Source organism: Megalobrama amblycephala, linkage group LG22, assembly GCF_018812025.1.
Source record: "Megalobrama amblycephala isolate DHTTF-2021 linkage group LG22, ASM1881202v1, whole genome shotgun sequence".
Lineage (NCBI taxonomy): Eukaryota > Metazoa > Chordata > Actinopteri > Cypriniformes > Xenocyprididae > Megalobrama > Megalobrama amblycephala.
In genome coordinates, this window is record NC_063065.1 from 31,352,201 (window position 1) to 31,374,291 (window position 22,091).

Below are 22,091 nucleotides of genomic sequence, written 5' to 3' on the forward strand. Positions count from 1 at the left end.
ATAGTAAATTGAGGGAAGGAAATAGTAAATTGTGCGCACGATTTATCAAATCGAGGGAAGGAAATAGTAAATCGAGGGAAGGAAATAGTAAATTGAGGGAAGGAAATAGTAAATTGTGCGCACGATTTATCAAATCGAGGGAAGGAAATAGTAAATTGAGGGAAGGAAATAGTAAATTGTGCGCACGATTTATCAAATCGAGGGAAGGAAATAGTAAATCGAGGGAAGGAAATAATAAATTGTGCGCACGATTTATCAAATCGAGGGAAGGAAATAATAAATTGTGCGCACGATTTATCAAATCGAGGGAAGGAAATAGTAAATTGAGGGAAGGAAATAGTAAATTGTGCGCACGATTTATCAAATCGAGGGAAGGAAATAGTAAATCGAGGGAAGGAAATAGTAAATTGTGCGCACGATTTATCAAATCGAGGGAAGGAAATAGTAAATTGAGGGAAGGAAATAGTAAATTGTGCGCACGATTTATCAAATCGAGGGAAGGAAATAGTAAATCGAGGGAAGGAAATAGTAAATTGTGTGCACGATTTATCAAATCGAGGGAAGGAAATAGTAAATCGAGGGAAGGAAATAGTAAATTGTGCGCACGATTTATCAAATCAAGGAAACGGAATAGTAAATTGAGAGAAGGAAATAGTAAATTGAGGGAAGGAAATAGTAAATTGTGCGCACGATTTATCAAATCGAGGGAAGGAAATAGTAAATTGAGGGAAGGAAATAGTAAATTGTGTGCACGATTTATCAAATCGAGGGAAGGAAATAGTAAATTGAGAGAAGGAAATAGTAAATTGAGGGAAGGAAATAGTAAATTGTGCGCACGATTTATCAAATCGAGGGAAGGAAATAGTAAATTGAGGGAAGGAAATAGTAAATTGTGCGCACGATTTATCAAATCGAGGGAAGGAAATAGTAAATCGAGGGAAGGAAATAGTAAATTGTGTGCACGATTTATCAAATCAAGGAAACGGAATAGTAAATTGAGAGAAGGAAATAGTAAATTGAGGGAAGGAAATAGTAAATTGTGCGCACGATTTATCAAATCAAGGAAACGGAATAGTAAATTGAGGGAAGGAAATAGTAAATTGTGCGCACGATTTATCAAATCAAGGAAACGGAATAGTAAATCGAGGGAAGGAAATAGTAAATCGAGGGAAGGAAATAGTAAATTGTGCGCACGATTTATCAAATCAAGGAAACGGAATAGTAAATTGAGAGAAGGAAATAGTAAATTGAGGAAGGAAATAGTAAATTGTGCGCACGATTTATCAAATCAAGGAAACGGAATAGTAAATTGAGAGAAGGAAATAGTAAATTGAGGGAAGGAAATAGTAAATTGTGCGCACGATTTATCAAATCAAGGAAACGGAATAGTAAATTGAGGGAAGGAAATAGTAAATTGTGCGCACGATTTATCAAATCGAGGGAAGGAAATAGTAAATCGAGGGAAGGAAATAGTAAATTGAGGGAAGGAAATAGTAAATTGTGCGCACGATTTATCAAATCGAGGGAAGGAAATAGTAAATTGAGGGAAGGAAATAGTAAATTGTGCGCACGATTTATCAAATCGAGGGAAGGAAATAGTAAATCGAGGGAAGGAAATAGTAAATTGAGAGAAGGAAATAGTAAATTGTGCGCACGATTTATCAAATCGAGGGAAGGAAATAGTAAATTGAGAGAAGGAAATAGTAAATTGTGCGCACGATTTATCAAATCGAGGGAAGGAAATAGTAAATCGAGGGAAGGAAATAGTAAATTGAGAGAAGGAAATAGTAAATTGTGCGCACGATTTATCAAATCGAGGGAAGGAAATAGTAAATTGAGAGAAGGAAATAGTAAATTGTGCGCACTATTTTATTTATTTTTTTTACATGTCATGTGCGGGGCTCCGTACGTAAACAGAAACATATAGTGTCACTTAACATTGGAACTCATGGTAGGTCTGTTGTGATCTATTGTCTGCTAATGAAATGAAATGAAATGTACAGATGCAATACATCTGTCCCACTTAAGATATTTCTATAGATAGTTTTAATAAAGGAATTGTTGGTGAACATTAAAAAGACCAATTCCTGCCCCACAGCCAATCAAATCAATGCAATTCTACAACAAAGTTTGTTTTTGTTCTTACCACAGAGTAGATTTCACATGCGGTCTCTCGCTCACTTTGATGTGGGTCACAATAAAGCCTCAGTTTCTGAATTTCTGTCTGTGGCGGTCAATGAGAAATGACAAAAACAACAACAACAACATCATTTAGGCTTCTCTAAAACGGTTATAACAAACAGATGATTGAGCCGTATGTCTATATCAATCACTATTTTGTGATGTTAGGAGTTTCCTCAAACAAAAGCAGCACACGACTACGACCCGTACGCACTATATTTTAAAAGCAGCCATACAAGAATATTGCAGTTTACTTTGGCTGCCAGAGTTCAGTTATACAACAGGAAGCTATTCTTACAGGAAGTGTAGCGTCAGAGCCAAAGCGCTTGGAAATCTGAGTCTTCCCGTTGATGTAGATGGGCACAGCAGCTCCCAGAGCCTCGTCTTGGATCTGCTGGTCATCCAGGAAACAGGTGACGTGGCTGGGTTTAACCAGAACCTTCAGCTGGTGCCAGCTTCCATCGAAAAGAGCCTGCAAGATACTTCAGACACTGAGGAGCTGGTTTGTGTTCATTTGAGATACATTGAAAAGATAAATAAACACTAAAAGGTGTGCACACACAAAAAAAAAAATCAGCTTTTTCATTTGACACGAATGTCACAGGAGTCAGACAATTTTCCAAAACAAGCTGTTCTGCATGAATGAGGGGCTATGATGGAGGAAAATAGCTCAATTATGCAAAAAACATCACACAGAACCACTTGGTTTTGGCATTAAGAGCATAAGAAGACATGGAACAGGAACTCTGAAAACATTTCTGAGAATTTTTTTATTATTTAAATGTATAAGTGAGCAGCTTTAGTGGAAAAAGCGTCATGGGACTTTGAACAGGAAATTTCAGCTAGTACAAAATCATAGTCACGGTTTTAAAAGGAAATGTCATAAAGCAGGTTATTTCTACATCATTATTCCGCCAAAACAGGTGTGTGGTGACTTCTGTTTAAAGTCACCATGAAATCAAAATTGACAGTTTTCTCCGTGCACATCATTTTTGTGTTAAATTCATGTTCCTTCTATTCTTGAATCAGAATATCTTCCCCTCCCTCTTGCAGCATCTCTTCTCTTCACTCGGCTTGTATAATATGAGAATGCTGTAAAGAATAAGTTACTGGTAAATTTCACTAACCTCAATGCCTCGTGCATCAAAAGTAGCCATCTGTTCCTCATTAACCATGTTTGTGGTAGTGAAGCTGACCGATTTGTCCAGTCCGTTCAGTGTGACAGCGGCCTGAATCTGTCCATCTTTAGACAGAACCCTCCACAGGTCAAACTTCTCCCTGCTTGAAGGCCCTTTCAGCCTCAGAGTCGACACAAACACATAGGAGGGAGGGAGGCCTTCTGGAAAAATTTCCCTTTAAAACAATAATAAAACATCTATTAGGCAGACAAATATGCATAATAGAACACACGCAATTAGATTTGCACAATAAAAACCATCAACTAAAAAAAACATTACATTTTCAGGAGCTCTAAAAAGTGATTTAAAAAGTGTCAGAACCACCGATTATTACATATTAAACACTTTTAAATCAGTGTTGGAGTAGAGCATTACAAATAACATGTATGATGCATTTTTTTTAATGTAACAAGTAATGCATTGTTTTTCAAACTCCTCCTAGGCCGTTGTTTAGATTTTCACAAAATTTAACCAGATCATCTTCAGACCTTGTCGACAAAAAGTTATGGAATTTGAGTCGATTCGTCAAACTGTTTTAAAAAAACGTGCAAACGAATTATACATAGCGCTTGCAAAAATAGACATAAGGCTCTATCGTATTCAGACCAAACTTGGTCCATGTCATCACAAGCATGACCTGAGGTTACATGCAGTGCCACCTACTGGTCCGGAGATACGAAAAATGGCTATTTTTGTTTATAAATAACTTCTGAATGGTTTGTCCAAAAATCATAAAAGTGGCCTAGTTAGATTCGGGGTGTCATGATATGTCCCATATCGGCCATTTTGGACATAGGCTATTTTGAATTTTGTCGCAAAATGCTGTATTTTATGAATGCATGAAGGTATCATTATGAAACTCGGTATGGGTCATCGGCACGTTGCCCTGAAGGAGTCTGATAAGTTTTGATCCAGCGCCACCCAGTAGTAAAATCAAATATTCAAATGCTTATAACTTTTGACTAATTTTCATGGGAGTCATCTCCTTGGATTTCCCAATCCTTGCCGAGTCCAACGATACCAAACATGCTAGGTTTGCCTTATGGTTAGTGCAACGTTGTGATTAAGCGTTAAAACAACTTTCGCCAATATCTTCAAAACCATTAGTCCAATTGAGACGAAACCACCATAGGAAATTCGAAAACATACGCTAATGGCTAAATGTCAACATTTTGATAGTAAGAGCCAAAAAACAATGCAAACAAAGTTGGCCATGGGTAATATTTTATGTCCTCAAATGTCTATAACTTCAAAATGAAATTAAATATTTTCACCAAATTTAATTGAACAAAACATGAAATTGGCCTCAAATACAGTACTGATTCAAAAGTGACATGAGGTATCTATGTTTTAGATGCTATTATGACATTGTTGGTCTGCTGCTTGTTTGCTTCTCTTGTGTTTGGCCCCTTAATTGCTGCTTGCAGCTATATTTATTATTATTATAATATATTTACACATTAATATTGGAGTTACTTTTTTTTAGTTAATGCATGTTACTTTTCAGTTGAATTAATTTGCTTAAGCATTTTATAAACTACTGAATTAAAAATCTCTTCTCCATAACGTGGGCACTTAGACATGAGTAGAATATAATAATATTCTATGTGTATTTTTAAAAGAAAGGTGTATGTACAGTAATATTGGCGATGTTAATCAAAACACTTGCAAAAAGAAAAAAAGTATCTGCCAGGTTAGCAAAAACTAACTCAAAAGGAATGTAACTTAACATAAGTTGTTAGTTTTTAAGGGAGTAACACAATACTGTAATGCATTACATTTAAAAGTAACTTTCCCCAACACTGATTATGAAGATCAAAATTAGCATTAGGTTTAAACCCAACCTTGTGTTTTCAGTGATGTCAGTGCTCTTGTCTATCAGATACGCCGCCTCTGACAGTAATGAGCCATGTATCTTCTTAGCTTTCTGATGGATCTTCATGCCCAACATCAGCTCAAAGCCTTTTTCATCACGGGACGCCACAGGGATACGTGTGGGACATACAGATTCTGCCGCGGGACATAATTTCAAACGCATTACCACACACAAATCGGAGGATTGAATCAGAAGCTTTCAAACCAGCAAATTCGTTTTATTTTTAATCTCGTCTCAATTTTCATTCAATCAATATGTATTGTGATTGAACTAAACATGATAATCATGTACAATCCAGCTATTTCCCAGGAAAGGTTGAAAGCATATTTCACAACAAACCCCAGAAAAGTTCAAACAACCCAGTGATTGGGTTGTTTTAACCCAGCGGTTGGGTTAAATGTTTGCTCAACCTGTTGCGTAGTTTTATTTATCCCAGCTATTGTTTAAAAATTACTGTATTGTTGCTTAAAATGAACCCATGGTATGTTGGAAATTATCATTTATTATTATGTTTAATAAATGAACATTTATTAATAAGTTTAATAAATAACAGTTAAACAATAAACATTTATTAAATTGCTTATTAATTCACCTTTTGATTATTATTGTTGCCTCTATGTGTCTGATTTTTAATGTCCAACTTATTTTGGGTTCATTTTAAACAAGTTGGGTTAAATAAAAATGCCCAGCACATTGGGCAAACATTAAACCCAACCGTTGAGTTAATGTCAAAAAAGAGCCAAAGGTAACAGTGGCAAAGAAACCCAAACTCCATCAGGTGACAGAAATGGAGAAAATATGGACAGTAAATGTTTGTAATTACTTTCGGTTGGAGAAAGCAGACTCCTGTCACTATTAACATCTACTCTAACCATCCAAACCAGAGCTGCCAGCTGGATCGTGGTTGGCACATGCCACATCTGGTTCCTTTTCCTAGTTCCTCCCTACCATGGCATCATGCCGCTGGTTTGGCCCATGAGCTCTGTGGCTTTCCTTGTCACTGGGCATGAATGGACTGTGGTATTTTAGTGGTTCACGGTTCTTTTAAGAACAGGAGAGGACTGGTAATGCCAAAACTAGTATTAATGTTTATGGGCTTGCTCACACGCATGTGAATCTTACCCTCGCACAGCTTCTGTTCCATAGCGTCACGGATACGGTCGATATTGGTGTAGTCCTCCGCGTAAAGCACATAATCCCCCTCTGGCTTGTTGGCGATGGTCACCAGCTCTGAAGTGGTGATCTCCGTGCCAACACCCACCGCAAACACTTTAATCCCTTGTGCTCGCGCCTCAATGCTCGCGTCCGTAACGTCATCCTGCGACTTTCCGTCAGTCACCACCACAGCGATACGGTTCTTCACGTCATTTCGTTGCGAAGACGCAAAGACGTGGTCCACGGCAAACTTGATGGCGCGGCCTGTCTGCGTGTTTCCACCTAAATAGCTGATATCCTCAATGGCTTTAATGAGATCTTGAGTGGTCTTGTGGAGACCGAGAGGGATCTCCAACCTGGGCGTGTCGCTGTATTGTACTACACCGATCTGTGAGTAGTGTGAACTAACATCGAAGCCACTGGTGACATTGACCAACCAGAGCTTGGCTGTTTCGAAGTCCTCATCTCCCACACTCCAGGAGCCGTCCATGATGTAGACCAGGTCATTCACAGCAGTGCTGCAGCCTGCAGAATAGGGACAAGAACTGGGCTAGAACTAAATACCACATGTACCCCTTTTCCACCAAGGCAGTTTGAGTGCTGGTTCAGTGCCAGAGCCTAGTTTCAAATCAGTTCGACACCCAAAGTACCAGATCTGAAGAGATGGTCCTCACTGCAGAACACAAGATCCAGGGGGTGGGGTTGGATCTAGATCCAACTCCTTGCACTTTACATATCTCTAAACCTACCTGTCTCCGCCCCCCAGATCTAAACCTACCCATCTCCACCTCTTGGATCTGGATCCAACTCCTCCCACTTTACATATCCCTAAACCTACCTGTCTCCGCCCCCCAGATCTAAACCTACCCATCTCCACCCCTTGGATCTGGATCCAAGTCCTCCCACTTTACATATCCCTAAACCTACCTGTCTCCGCCCCCCAGATCTAAACCTACCCATCTCCACCTCTTGGATCTGGATCCAACTCCTCCCACTTTACATATCCCTAAACCTACCTGTCTCCGCCCCCCAGATCTAAACCTATCCATCTCCACCCCTTGGATCTGGATCCAAGTCCTCCCACTTTACATATCCCTAAACCTACCTGTCTCCGCCCCCCAGATCTAAACCTACCCATCTCCACCCCTTGGATCTGGATCCAAGTCCTCCCACTTTACATATCCCTAAACCTACCTGTCTCCGCCCCCCAGATCTAAACCTACCCATCTCCACCCCTTGGATCTGGATCCAAGTCCTCCCACTTTACATATCCCTAAACCTACCTGTCTCCGCCCCCCAGATCTAAACCTACCCATCTCCACCCCTTGGATCTGGATCCAAGTCCTCCCACTTTACATATCCCTAAACCTACCTGTCTCCGCCCCCCAGATCTAAACCTACCCATCTCCACCTCTTGGATCTGGATCCAACTCCTCCCACTTTACATATTCCTAAACCTACCTGTCTCCGCCCCCCAGATCTAAACCTATCCATCTCCACCCCTTGCATCTGGATCCAACTCCTCCCACTTTACATATCCCTTAACCTACCCGACTCTGCCTCCTGGATCTCGAGTGTTCTGCAGTGAGAGGCTACTGGATCCGAACCAGGAAAAGTGGTTCGTAAGTAGCACCAAAACATTGCTGGTCTAGAAGTAAGAACCGCTTGCGTCAGGGGCTGGGGGCGGGGTTACCGTGACCAACAAGACAAACAGACACTTGTGACTATCATTTTTGAAATAGCAGCTAATCGAGCTAATAGCATCTCGATTGTAATCTCCGTCTATACAAATTACGGCGAGCTGCACGAACACATTGGATTCCCCGTGTTTGGATGCCGATGTAGGTTCGCAAGGCCATGAGCATCAATAAAAACGCAATGTTCGCCATTGTTGATGGAAGGCCTGTTCGAGAAACATTGGCACTGCACGGACCGATCGGCGTATGACATCGAAGTGCCGCGGGAGCGTTTGGAGAGAATACGACTCCTTGTGCTTTTGGATTGCTTTCGCAGTGCTTTGGTGTCATGCGCCGATCAGTCTGTGCGAAGCCAATGCATCTCGAACAAGCCTAGTGTGTTTGGTGCTGCTGCACTAGTGTTGCTGGGAAAGATGAGGCGAATACAGTGACATAAGACCTGGTTCTGTGTTGGCTCTCTAGCCCGTTGAAAGGCAAACCGGTTCTTAGAAGGCTCGTCAGTCGAACCAACTCAGAACCAGCAATGGCTCTGAACTAGCACCCGGTTCATGCTGGTGGAAAAGGGGTAATAGAGAGTGACAAATAGCCACCTATCAAACTCAAAGTGTTACATTTCAAATTTAGGTTTTGTTCCAAAACTAAAGCCAGAAGTATACTTAACATTTTACGCGTACGCGAGGGTCAGCGTACAGTGCGCGTGACGCAAATTTAGTCATCAGAAGAGTACCCTATTCCTGGGGGGGGACTCAATTTCTCACCACATTTGTCTGTTCTGTTTATGCAGTTTTTCTTCAACTATATAATGCACATGTGTGACTTATAAAAATCCAGCGGTGCATGTACAGTATGCGCGTACTTTGTAGGCATTCATTTTATATTTCAAGCATGTTGTTTGTGCACTTAATGTAATAAGTGAAATAGGTTATAATTAATCAAGACATCACGAAAACAACTTTTGATCAGGCATTACCGCCTGGGTCCTAAAGGAGACCTAATTCCTGGGGGGGGACTCGATTTCACATGCAAGCTACAGCGACAATAGATAAGAGATTGTGTGAAGAAGTTAGAAAGTACCATCATTTGTACAACTCTAGCATGAAATAATACAAAGATGTTTACACCCTGGCAGAATTTATGATTTCTTGGCCATTTTTCAGAGAATATAAAGGATAACACAACTTTTCTTTCACTCATGGTTAGTGTTTGACTGAAGCCATTTATTATCAATCAGCTTTTTAAATCATAATGACAACAGAAACTACCCAAATGACCCTGATCAAAAGTTTACATACCCTTAATACCATGTATTGCCCCCTTTAACATCAATGACAGCTTGAAGTCTTTTGTGGTAGTTGCGGATGAGGCTCTTTATCTTCTCAGGTGGCAAAGCTGCCCATTCTTCTAGGCAAAAAGCCTCCAGTTCCTGTAAATTCTTAGATGAACTGCACATTTGAGATCTCCCCTGAGTGGCTTAATGATGTTGAGGTCAGGAGACCGAGATGGCCACTCCAGAACCTTCACTTTATTCTGCTGTAGCCAATGACAGGACGACTTGGCCATGTGTTTTGGATCATTGTCATGTTGTAATGTCCAAGTGCGTCCCATGCGCCGTTTCCGGGCTGATGAGTGAAAATTTTCCTCCAGTATTTTTTGATAACATATTGCATTCATCTTGCCATCAATTATGACCAAATTTCCAATGCCTTTATAGCTCACACATCCCAAAAACATCAGCGATCCACCTCTGTGTTTCACAGTAGGAATGGTGTACCTTTCATCATAGGCCTTGTTGACTCCTCTCCAAATGTAGCGTTTATGGTTGTGGCCAAAAAGTTCAATTTTGGTCTCATCACTCCAAAATTACTTTGTGCCAGAGGGTTTGAGGCTTGTCTCTGTGCTGTTTGGCGTATTGTAAGCAGGACACTTTGTGGCATTTGCTTAGTAATGGCTTTCTTCTGGTGACTCGACCATGCAGCCCATTTTTTTTTCAAGTGCATCCTTATCATGCATCTTGAAATCTTGTTTTCAGAGAGTCCTGTATTTCACCTGAAGTTATTTGTGGGTTTTTCTTTACATCCCGAACAATTTTCCTGGCTGAAATTTTAATTGGTCTACCTAACTGTGGTTTGGTTTCAACAGAACCCTTCATTTTCCACTTCTTAATTAGAGTTTTAACACTGCTGATTGGCATTCTCAATTCCTTCGATATCTTTTTATATCCCTTTCCTGTTTTATACAGTTCAACTACCTTTTCCTGCAGATCCTTTGACAATTCTTTTGCTTTCCCCATGACTCAGAATCCAGAACCGTCAGTGCAGCACTGGATGAAAGATGCAAGGGTCTGTCAGGAGTCCAGAAACTCACTGACCTTTTATACACACACACACACACACACACACTAATTACAAGCAAACAGATCACAGATGAGGATGGTTACCTTTAATAGCCATTCAAACCTGTTTGTGTCAACTTGTGTGCATGTTATCAGGCCAAAATCACCAGAGTATGTAAACTTCTGATCAGTGTCATTTGGGTAGTTTCTGTTGTCATTATGATTTAAAACACAGTTGATTGATAATAAATGGCTTCAGCCAAACACTAACCATGAGTGAAAGAAAAGTTGTGTTATCATTCATATTCTCTGAAAAATGGCCAAGAAATCATAAATTCTGCCAGGGTATGTAAACTTATGAGCACAACTGTACATGGGTTGTAACTCGTGGAGAGAGACTGCTCGCTTTTGACTCGTGTACGAGTCAAATGAAGTATACTTTCCAAGGCTGTGTGCGTACACTCGTGTATGTGTAAAAACAAGTACACTTTGGGCTTAAAATGGAACATCATAATGGAACGCTATGATTTGGAACATACTATATGGATGGTGATTTTGATTTCTTTATTGACACTTTTAATTCTCAAAGGGATCATAAACTGGCAATACCCGCTCGAATATCATCGTCCTCTCCTGCTTGCGAGTACACCAGGAAGAGTAGTGCCGGGAAAGTCCTCGAAATCCACGACATTCCCAACTAACGCTCCAGTGCTTCACGTATAAAGTGTCAATCTTCAGAGCCCTGTTAAATAAAAAATATTAAAAAGTGTCTTTCTGATATGCAGAGCAACAATGCAATCTATAATTATTCTAAACGGCTAAGAATCAGTTTGCTTACATAATTACTTAAAGATGTCTGTTTCATTTGATTATACCTCTGATGTTACACACTTAAGCTAATCAGATCAGTGCACACAGTTGTCCACAGGGGTGTTGAGATGCTTTCTCAGAAACAATCAAGTAATTACTTCTGAGATTAAACATCCTCTACAGAATAATGGAAAGGCCCTTTGCATTGTTTCTGTAATTCAGCTGATTTATTTTCAACGGTGATGATGCAAAAACAAATCATGAACTTGAATCCAAGACATGAACTATGAGCCAGACAATAACCTGAAACCTCAATACACAACACAGAAACATGGCAAACATGAGACTTAACGGATTAGTTCACTTTCAAATGAAAATTACCCCAATCGCTGGGTTTGTCCATTTTCAACCCAATTTGGGTTGTTTTTAACCCAGCAGATTTTCCAAAATGCAAATCTTGCTGGTCACGTTCGCACATGCAGGATTCAGGAACACTCATATTTGTTCTTCAAAAACTTTCAAATTTAACCCAAAGCTCTACCCAAACTTTTACATCCCTCTATAAACCAACCAGACGCACCCTAAATAATAAGCATAAATTTGTATAAATAAAACAACATGTGTCTTGTCTATTTTGCTAACATTTCACTGGCCAAGCAACAGGCCCCTCTATAACTTTACAGACTATGACAATTCCCTTTTATTCAACCATATAAAAGTCTCCTTGGTAAGACGGCCGTTTTGATTGGTACCAAACGACGTGTGGTCATATTTTCTCGCTTTGCTTCAGTGATTTCTACAAGCTCTCATTTAGCATAAAACACTGGCCAACAGACCACAGGCTGCAGCTAAATCACAGGAAAATAACAGCGTAAGCAAAAAACCTGGTCAACACAACATGGAAATACACATGGCATGAGGCCGTTCACCGGATTACGAGAAAATGCCCACAATTACACACAAACATGTGCTTGTGCTGTAGATAGAAACACATTTTGTTGTTCATCAATGCCTAAAAATCATGTTTGCACAGTATAATTTCTATTTCTTTAATAAAAAATAACAGCCAGCCTTTCAAAAAGCATGTTACACAAAGCATCTGTCCATTTTACAAGGGTTATTTTGAGGTAAAGCAAGCTCGACCGGGGTGATGGCATTGTACATGGCAAACACAACAGAAGGAATCATTCCTATAAAACCATAATGAAACGTTAGAGACCCATGACACCGACACACATTGAGGGCATGGGAACGTTTTGTTTGACTGTGGCTTGGACGGCAATAACCTTGATGGCACAATGAAGTACATGACAAGCATTCAAAGACACTTCACGAGAATGTGGAGAATGCGAAGACCAAAAAACATGCTTTTATGGCAAGATTTTATTGGATTGAGCATAAAATAGAAAAGAAACCAGCAGAAGTTCAATGATGTACTGCATTAAACGACTGCTCACTGTTACAGTTTCAGGTCAAGCATCTCAAAATCACTTGCATTTTGAAGCCAGCCATGGGAGATTGCTGGTAAATTGCCCATCGCTTTCAGCAGCATGTTCCCATGTTCCTGACTATTAAACGTGCAACAGGGAAAGTTTGGGTTTACACAAATGCCCTCAGTCTGTACTAATGTTAAATCCATCAATTCAACAAAATTGCAAAAACAGCTACCAAGCTACACAGCATCAGTGGGTTAAACAGTAAATCAGCAATGGTTAACTGCATGCTTGTTTACATGTAGCTTGGATCCTCTCTGAGCTTCCAGCCGCTGATGAGTCCCTTCATCATCAAGAGCTTGTGATTGTGCCGCAGATCGGCGGTCCTGGTCCAGATGTGCTGTGGTAGAACTGAGCCTTTCATGCTGTTCGCTGTGGAAGAGGCCATCTCTACAAGATTGCTTCAATAAAAGAGATGCAGCATCTCTCTGACAAGGGGCGTATGCAAGGACTGAACGCAACCTATCTGTGTTTTTTATGTGTATTATCTGTGTAGTGGGATATCTAGAGAAGCACATCTTAAAATATAGTATTTCATTGTATTAGACTACTGTATTTTTGGAGTAACCCATAAAAAGAAACCCTTAAATGAAATTGCTTTAATATGTTTAATTGTCTTCTGAGCATTAATGAGATAAATGGAGAAAAAGGGCCCAATTTATATTGTGTGTATGTGTGTAATACAATATCAAAGCCAAATTGTAGTATTTTTTAAGATTTTATCATTAAAGGATTAGTTCACTTTAAAATGAAAATTACCCCAAGCTTTACTCAGTCTCAAGCCATCCTACACAGTAAAATCTGCTCAGAGTATATATGGTCCCTCTCTAAATAGTGTTAAAGTAACACTGAAGCAGAGTTAAAGTTAATGAGATAATTAAGCAATTAATTAAATAATGATTGTGCATTAGTGATTAACGCCTGCTGTTAACAAGCAGAATCACTGAAGAAAAGAGAAACACAAGAACTACAACTGACTTCAGTCACAGCCTTATTAATTGCTTAATTATCTCATTAACTTTAACTCTGCTTCAGTGTTACTTTAACACTATTTAGAGAGGGACCATATGTACACTGAGCAGATTTAACTCTGGGGATTTTACTGTGTAGGTGTATATGACTTTCTTCTTTCAGACGATCACAATCAAAGATATATTTAAAAATATCCTGGCTCTTCCAAGCTTTATAATGGTTGTGAATGTGGGGCCAAAAATAATGCATCCATCCATAAAAAAAAAAGTAATCCATATGACTCCAAGGGGTTAATAAAGGCCTTCTGAAACAATGCATTTTTGTAAGAAAAATATCCATATTTAAAGGTGCCCAAGAATGCTTTTTCACAAGATGTAATATAAGTCTAAGGTGTCTCCTGAATGTGTCTGTGAAGTTTCAGCTCAAAATCCCCCATAGATTTTTTTAAATTAATTTTTTTAACTGCCTATTTTGGGGCATCATTAACAATGCACTGATTTACGCTGGGCGCCGCCCCTTTAAATCGCGTGCTCCCTGCCACACGAGCTCTCGACTATATTACAGCGCATTTACAAAGTTCACACAGCTAATATAACCCTCAAATGGATCTTTACAAGATGTTCGTCATGCATGCTGTATGCATGCTTCGAATTATGTGAGTATAGTATTTATTTGGAAGTTAACGTTTGATTCTGAATGAATTTGAGGCTGTCCTCCGTGGCTAACGGCTAATGCTACACTGTTGGAGAGATTTATAAAGAATGAAGTTGTGTTTATGCATTATACAGACTGCAAGTGTTTAAAAATGAAAATAGTGACGGCTCTTGTCTCCGTGAATACAGTAAGAAACGATGGTAACTTTAACGACATTTAACAGTACATTAGCAACATGCTAACGAAACTTTTAGAAAGACAATTCACAAATATCACTAAAAATATCATGATATCATGGATTATGTCAGTTATTATTGCTCCATCTGCCATTTTTCGCTGTTGTTCTTGCTTGCTTACCTAGTCTGATGATTCAGCTGTGCACAGATCCAGACGTTAATACTGGCTGCCCTTGTCTAATGCCTTGAACATGAGCTGGCATATGCAAATATTGGGTCGTACATATTAATGATCCCGACTGTTACGTAACAGTCAGTGTTATGTTGAGATTCACCTGTTCTTCAGAGGTCGTTTAAACAAATGAGATTTACATAAGAAGGAGGAAACAATGGAGTTTGAGACTCACTGTATGTCATTTCCATGTACTGAACTCTTGTTATTTAACTATGCCGAGGTAAATTCAATTTTTGAATCTAGGCCACCTTTAAAACTTTATATATTCAAATAAATAGCTTCCGGTGGACAACCGTACGCAGAATGCGCAAGTCGACCTGTGCCAAATGAGTAATCCTCTGACGGTTCAAACAAATAGGGCTGTGCAACAAACTCAAGCTCCTCTTCTCATATATTGAAATCTTTAAAAATGATCAATTTAGACTTATAATCCATGTTTTGTTTTGCTCTATCTTCTGTGTTTGTCATCACATTGTGCGTCAGGTCAAATGATACTCTTCCGCCGCAAATCGACTTGCGCATTCTGCGTACGGTTGCCCGCCGGAAGCTAGTTATTTGAATTTATCTTCTGAAAGAAGATAGTCATATACACCTAGGATGGCTTGAGGCGAGTAAATCATGGGACAATTTTCATTTTTGGGTGAACTATCCCTTTAATAAATATCCTGATGCATCCAAGCTTTATAATGGCAGTGAACAGGACCAACGAGTATGAGCTGAAGAAAGTGTCTCCATCCACATCCATCCATCATAAACATACTCCACACGGCTCCGGAGGGTTCTTCTGAAGCGAAGCGATGTGTTTGTGTAAGAAAAATATCCATATTGAAGTAAAATATCTAGACCGCCATCCGTATTCAACGTACGAAGAAAGCGTAACTTCTGAAAGTGTTCATCTGAGAGAAGAGAGTCATATACACCTAGGATGGCTTGAGGGCGAGTAAAGCTTGGGGTAATTTTCATTTTAAAGTTAACTTAATCCTTTAATATCTTTACAACTAACTGGGTTAGTTCACCCCAAAATGAATATTGTGATCATTTACTCTGGCCCCATGTCATTTTTTATGTGAACAAGAGGTTATTTTGACAAAAGGCTGAATTATTATTATTTTTTTTTTTTTATTATCGTTTTGTTTGCTTTTTTCATAGAATGGAAGTCAATGATCACCAGATTTGTTTGGTTGCTAACATTCTTCAAAATATCTTCTATGTTCCACAAAAGAAAGTCATACAGGTTTGGAATGACATGAGGATGATTAAATGATGACAGAATTTTAATTTCTGGGTGAATAGGGTTTAATATTTGGGTGAATATGTTGCCTGTGTTCATTTTTAGTCATGTTTCAGGAGAATTGCATTATTAAAACATCTGAGATTAAGGTAATACTTCAATAAAACCTAACTGAGAACTCTTTGGGTTTTGAATGAGCAATTAAATCTTCTGGCTTGTTCTCAGAAATAATATCAGATGTTCTAGGATAAGTATGAAACAGTCAGTTACATCTTCATCAGGCAGTTCCTGATCAATGAACGCAGTGAAGCCTCAGAATAGATCAAATGTTGTCAAAGACACACACTTTTTTTGCCTCTTTGCATATTTATGTTGTACCTGTATGTGACTGACCCAGCTGAAGGAGTTCTACTCTACTGAGCACGACCAGTGCAATTTTTAGTAAGCAATAAACAAACCGCTTGACCACAAACTCACTTACCCTAGGGATTACCACAGATGTATGAACTCACGTGTATCCCTGGCTGGCATCTACAGACTACACACAGATCCAAAAGAGAACCGTTCCAATTACACAGATTGTTTGAAGCAGAACATTCAACCTGAACCTCTTAAAGGATTAGTTCACTTCTGAATGACAATTTCCTGATAATTTACTCACCCCCATGTCATCGAAGATGTTCATGTCTTTCTTTCTTCAGTTGAAAAGAAATGAAGGTTTTTGAGGAAATCATTCCAGGATTTTTCTCCATATAGAGGACTTCACTGGGGTTCAACGGGTTGAAGGTCCAAATGTCAGTTTCAGTGCAGCTTCAAAGAGCTCTACATGATCCCAGACGAGGAATAAGAGTCTTATCTAGAGAAACCATCAGACATTTTATAAAAAAAAAAAAAATTATATACTTTATAACCACAAATGCTCATCTTGCACTGCTCTGTGATGCTCCACGCATGACGTAATCATGTTGGAAAGATCACGCGTGACGTAGGCAGAAGTACAGATCCAGTGTTTACAAAGCAAATGTGCAAAGACTGAGTCAAATGCCCTTTACAAAAAAAAAAGGTAAAACAACAATGTCAGACGATTTTGAAAATCGCTCTACCGCAGTACTTCCGCCTACGTCACGCGTGACCTTTCCAACATGATTACGTCATGCGTGGCGCATCACAGAGCAGTGCAAGACGAGCATTTGTGGTTATAAAGTATATAATTTTTATTTTTTTTAGAAAATGTCCGATGGTTTCTCTAGATAAGACTCTTATTCCTCGTCTGGGATCATGTAGAGCTCTTTGAAGCTGCACTGAAACTGACATTTGGACCTTCAACCCGTTGAACCCCAGTGAAGTCCACTATATGGAGAAAAATCCTGGAATGATTTCCTCAAAAACCTTAATTTCTTTGCAATTGAAGAAAGAAAGACATGAACATCTTGGATGACATGGGGGTGAGTAAATTATCAGGAAATTTGAATTTGAAGAGAACTAATCCTTTAGGGAACATCATATAGGGGCCACACAAGACATCAGCTATAAACAGCACTGCACCAGCATTCAATGAAGCAGAAGCATATAAAGTCATTGTTTGATAGAACAAAAACTGTTGACTATGCAAATTCATCTAAACGTGAAGCAGATTTCAGTGCATATATGAATAATAGCAATTCTGTTCACAATTGCATAGTGACAAAGAGTGTAAAAAATAAACAGCTTCAGTCAGACATTTGAAACATTTTTGCTCAAAATACACAAAGGAAGGAAGTAAAACATGTGGAGCTATGATAAATTACAGACTGACGCTCTGCACTGGTTGCAACTACAGGTTTAGTCCCTCCTAAGAACACACTGCTGCCATTTACAAAACTCTTCATTGTTTCTGCTCTTTTATCAGTGCCACATGCATATTATTATTATTAATTCAAGTAATATTGTGAACTGAGTACCTGTCCGATAGAGGGCGTCTTCTTTGTGCCATCAAACATTTTTAAAGGGTAAAATAACTTTAGATTTCAAATACAGGCCTCTAAAGCTATCAATACAGGGTATTTGAGATGACAAAAATATATTATTAAACACATATAGACTCATATAGTTATGTAAATGTCTCAACACTTGTAACTGAAATCAATATTAATAAAACAAAAAAAGACTAAATAGTATTTGAAGGTGTTCTTAGATTAGGTTTTCTATGCAAATGATGAATAAATCATTTGTTTCAACCATGCAAGATTAATTTATATTGGCTCTTACCTCCTCTTTTAAAATTGCCTCCAGAAAAACTGAACTTGATAAATCATTACATCACTCAGATCAATGCTCTCGGTCTCCACTGGAGGAGCCATGACGCCTGTCACTCCCTACTCCTTATACAGCCAGATCCGATGACGTCAGAGGGACACGCCCCCTCACAAACGTGCATTCCTTTCTGTTGGGTTTTCTTGTGCTTATTATTGCTGCATGTTTGCAGAAGCCCAAATATATACTTGTTTCTCTATACTGCAGTTAAATTGTACATTCATATAAATTAAAAGAAAAATTTCACTAAATGCTGTTCCTGTTAGTTACAGGATGCATGACAGAACGCAGCAGAACATGAAAGGGAAACACTGGCTCTCTATTTGTATGCTGAACCTCATCCACATTGCCCTCAATTTAAAACAGACAGCTTCCACACTATGTTTTGCATTCACAATCCAGCACAAATCCCAAATTAACCTATTTTTGATCAATCATGCCACTACAAATATCAGTCTCTGCCATTTGACTGAGTAATAGCTGCATTAACATGGAGAGTGGGCGGAAGGACTGAGCTGTTAATTATTCATGCTCAGATTTAAATATGCTGACACTCTAATTAAAATGCTCTGCTGTTCGGTAGCGAATCAAAATGAGGCTTCTTCAAAGAGCTGATAAACCTAAGTCTCTTTATCTCGAAATGACCAGTACTGCCCCTGAACATCCAGACCTGTGCAGTATTTCTTTAGTCAGGAGGACCACACATGTTAAATCACCTGCAGTGCCTCAGTCTCACAGTGCTTTACTGCCCTCTACAGACATGGAGTGTAATTAGCTGCCTGGCACTTTTGTTTATTATGCATTTGCAGACTAATCTCTAAATTAATATTAATGCAGTGAAAATATATTAATGATCATTTAATGATCATTTAATCATCACACAGTAAATCATTTACAGTATATTTCATTTATCTTTTCTGTCTCATATATTAAACAATTAAAAATAAGCTGAGATGCGACAAACCACAAACAACAAAGCGTTGTCATTCATCATCTGTAATTGTGAGTAATCCAGGGCTGTGCTGAGGTCCGACCCTCTGTGCATCTGAAATTTTAATGTCATTATGAAAGGGAAGTTGTTCTAGTCTTTTCTTCTCTATTGTGCCTGAGTGAAACGGCTTTGCAAACAAGAACAAATGTAGGGCGGGGCTTGATTTTGTCTGTGGGGAATTGATTGGATGGTTGTGGTTTGCTATTGGTGGATCTCATGTGAGTGACAGGTTGCCCCGCCCTCGTCATCAGAGAAGAGATGCTGCAAGAGGGAGGAGAAGATATTCTGATTCAAGTCTCCATTTTGATGTCATGGTGGCTTAACAGGGGAGAGTAAAACCAAAGACTATAGAATAACACAAGACGTGTCACTCGTATTGTTTTGAATGGGAGAAAGTGTAACGCGCAATATGGCGGAATAAGTCCCGCCTTCTAAATAAGAGCCAATCGCCGACTGGTAAAGGCATCGCGTCACTTCAGCGGCCGTTAGAATCACCGGTTTCTATAGAAACAGTCAGACGCGCGCCTCCAAAGAGACGCGCATTTAGGTCTGCGCATGCGCATTAGCTTGATCCAGCCTGAAAAATAGTTTTTTTTGTCATGATTCGAGCGTTTAGAAACTAAATTTATGAGCCGGTTGTTGTTAGATTTCATTGGTGATTTCAAATATGAAATTTAATCGTAAGGTTGGCGAACAGTTTTGGAGAATTTGATGTTTCCCCATTCAAAGAGATTGCATGATGCCCAGGATGCCCGAGAGACAAGATGGCCGCCGCTGTATACCAATGCCAGTTGATTTCAATCAAAATTAGAAGGATAACAAGTGAAAACTAATTTATTATTCATTCATTTCATCCATCCATGGTCATTTAGCAGAATTTAAATGCTTCTGCAGAGAACATGGCGGCTTGATTAATAAATTAATTCATCTTGACTGCCACTAGGGGGCGATTGCGACAGTCGAAACCGGAAGTTGCAGACAGTGAAAAGGCGACAACATTGTACAGTAAGTTCTTTTCAGTCTTTTACCGTAAATTCATGCCTTTGAAGTGTGAACAACATTGAAAGTCTGAAAAATTACTGAAATGACAGAATAATGTTTTCATTTTGGGGATACACAAACATCTCATAAACATCAAACATTTTCTTGGTTTCGTGTTTATTTTGGATTGGATTTCGATTAAATTTGCTTCAATATCGATTCATTTGGATATATAGGCCTATACATGGATATATGGAACATGTTTTTTCTTAACTACACAGGGAACTCTGTCAGCTGGTTAAAATTAACATTATTTGTATACAATTGCATACAAGTCCGTTTTTATAATAATAACGTTATAATAATAACTTAAAAAAATATATAGCTAATGCAGTCTATGTGTAATTTAGTGCTTTCATTTATTTATTTTTTGCAAAATTGCTAGAGTAGCCTATATTTCTTAGTAACCATAGCGGCCATTGATTGTCTTTTCTTTATGTGACATCAAATACTTATTATATGTAGAGAAAGATGGTGCACTCGTATTATTATGAATGGGAGAATGTGCAACAAGCAATATAGCAGAATAAGTCCTGCCTTCTAAATAAGTAAATTAACAAATGGTAAAGTCATTGCATCACTGAAGCTCCGGTTCCTATAGAAACAGTCAGACGCGCGCTTAGCTTGATCCAGCCTGAAAAATGCCATTTTCTGGTTTTCTGTCATGATTCGAGTGATTAGAAACAAAATTTATGAGACAGCTGCTGTCAGATTTCATTGGTGATTTCAAATATGAAATTTAATCAAAAGCTTGGTGAACAGCTTTGGAGAATCTGATGTTTCCCCATTTAAAGAGATAGAAGCTGCACTGCCCGAATGGCGTTTCAAAGATGCCGCCGAGTGAAATGACTTGCCTTAAACGGACTTTGGTGACATTTTGATTTTAAGCTTTTAATTGACGTCTTTCGGCGGTTGAAACACTGATTGATCGATTACATGAGATATGATTCAGTAAGTTGTTCTGTATCTTTCAACATTCCTTCTGATGTTGATTCACGTTTATTTGCTGCTGTAACTAGCAGTAAAGAGGAAGAGTTGATCGGTTCAACTGAGGCGCTACAGCGATCTGTCCATTTTCTCACAATCTGTTGAGTTTAGTGCATTAAAGAAAACCTTTGTTGGAAAGGTTATTCACATTTATCTGTGGCAGCTTCTCATCTTTCTTGGAAGTCAAAAGCACTATATCGATTGCTGTTATTCTGCTTTCCATTCCCTCTCGGTGTTGCACTAATGTATCTGTTGCGATCAAGGTCAGAGATTAAGATTCTTGTTTCAGCCTCTCCATCCAGAAGCATTTCACTGAAGGCCAATGGAAAGAGAAGCGTTTACTGAACTGTGACTCTAACTGCATTAAAGTGTGCAGAGAAAATCATATTCCTGTGGCTGACTCTGAGATTATGGCATTAGTGTGGATGTTGTCTTTGTTAGTGAGGGAAGAAGCGGGTTAATTATGCAGTAAGTGGTGTTTTTCTAATGGTGAGAGTCATAATGTAAGCTAATATCTTTGGCATATCTACTGTAACATAACTAATCTATGGACAACACTTTCTGTACAGGAGACTCCCTCCCTAGGCAGCACTGAGATAATGTGGCCACTAGGTGGCTCCACTAATAAGCTCATTTTCTTCCTTTTTTGTGCAGATTCTGGGTGCATTTGTGATTATTGTCCAAAATTGTGTCAGGAAACCAGTGGCAGTTTTTGGCTGACATTGATAACTTAGTACGTATAAGAGAATTACTGTCACTAGTTTTATTTACCTCATTTGATTTTTAAATT

The 22,091-nt window shown here is 38.9% G+C and overlaps 1 protein-coding gene across 1 annotated transcript in view; it reads right to left on the minus strand.

Annotated features, from left to right (window-relative positions):
- Positions 1 to 18,372, minus strand: part of si:dkey-225n22.4 (collagen alpha-1(XXI) chain) — a 68,500-nt gene extending 50,128 nt beyond the window's left edge. Inside the window, exons 1-7 of the mRNA XM_048175023.1 lie at positions 18,238 to 18,372; positions 11,029 to 11,161; positions 6,358 to 6,915; positions 5,204 to 5,369; positions 3,309 to 3,534; positions 2,480 to 2,653; positions 2,147 to 2,224 (exon numbers count right to left, since the gene is read on the minus strand). Coding sequence (XP_048030980.1) covers positions 2,147 to 2,224; positions 2,480 to 2,653; positions 3,309 to 3,534; positions 5,204 to 5,369; positions 6,358 to 6,915; positions 11,029 to 11,110 — 1,284 coding nt within the window. The 5' untranslated portion in view covers positions 11,111 to 11,161; positions 18,238 to 18,372. The remainder of the gene's footprint in view (positions 1 to 2,146; positions 2,225 to 2,479; positions 2,654 to 3,308; positions 3,535 to 5,203; positions 5,370 to 6,357; positions 6,916 to 11,028; positions 11,162 to 18,237) is intronic.
- Between the last annotated feature and the right edge of the window lie 3,719 nt (positions 18,373 to 22,091).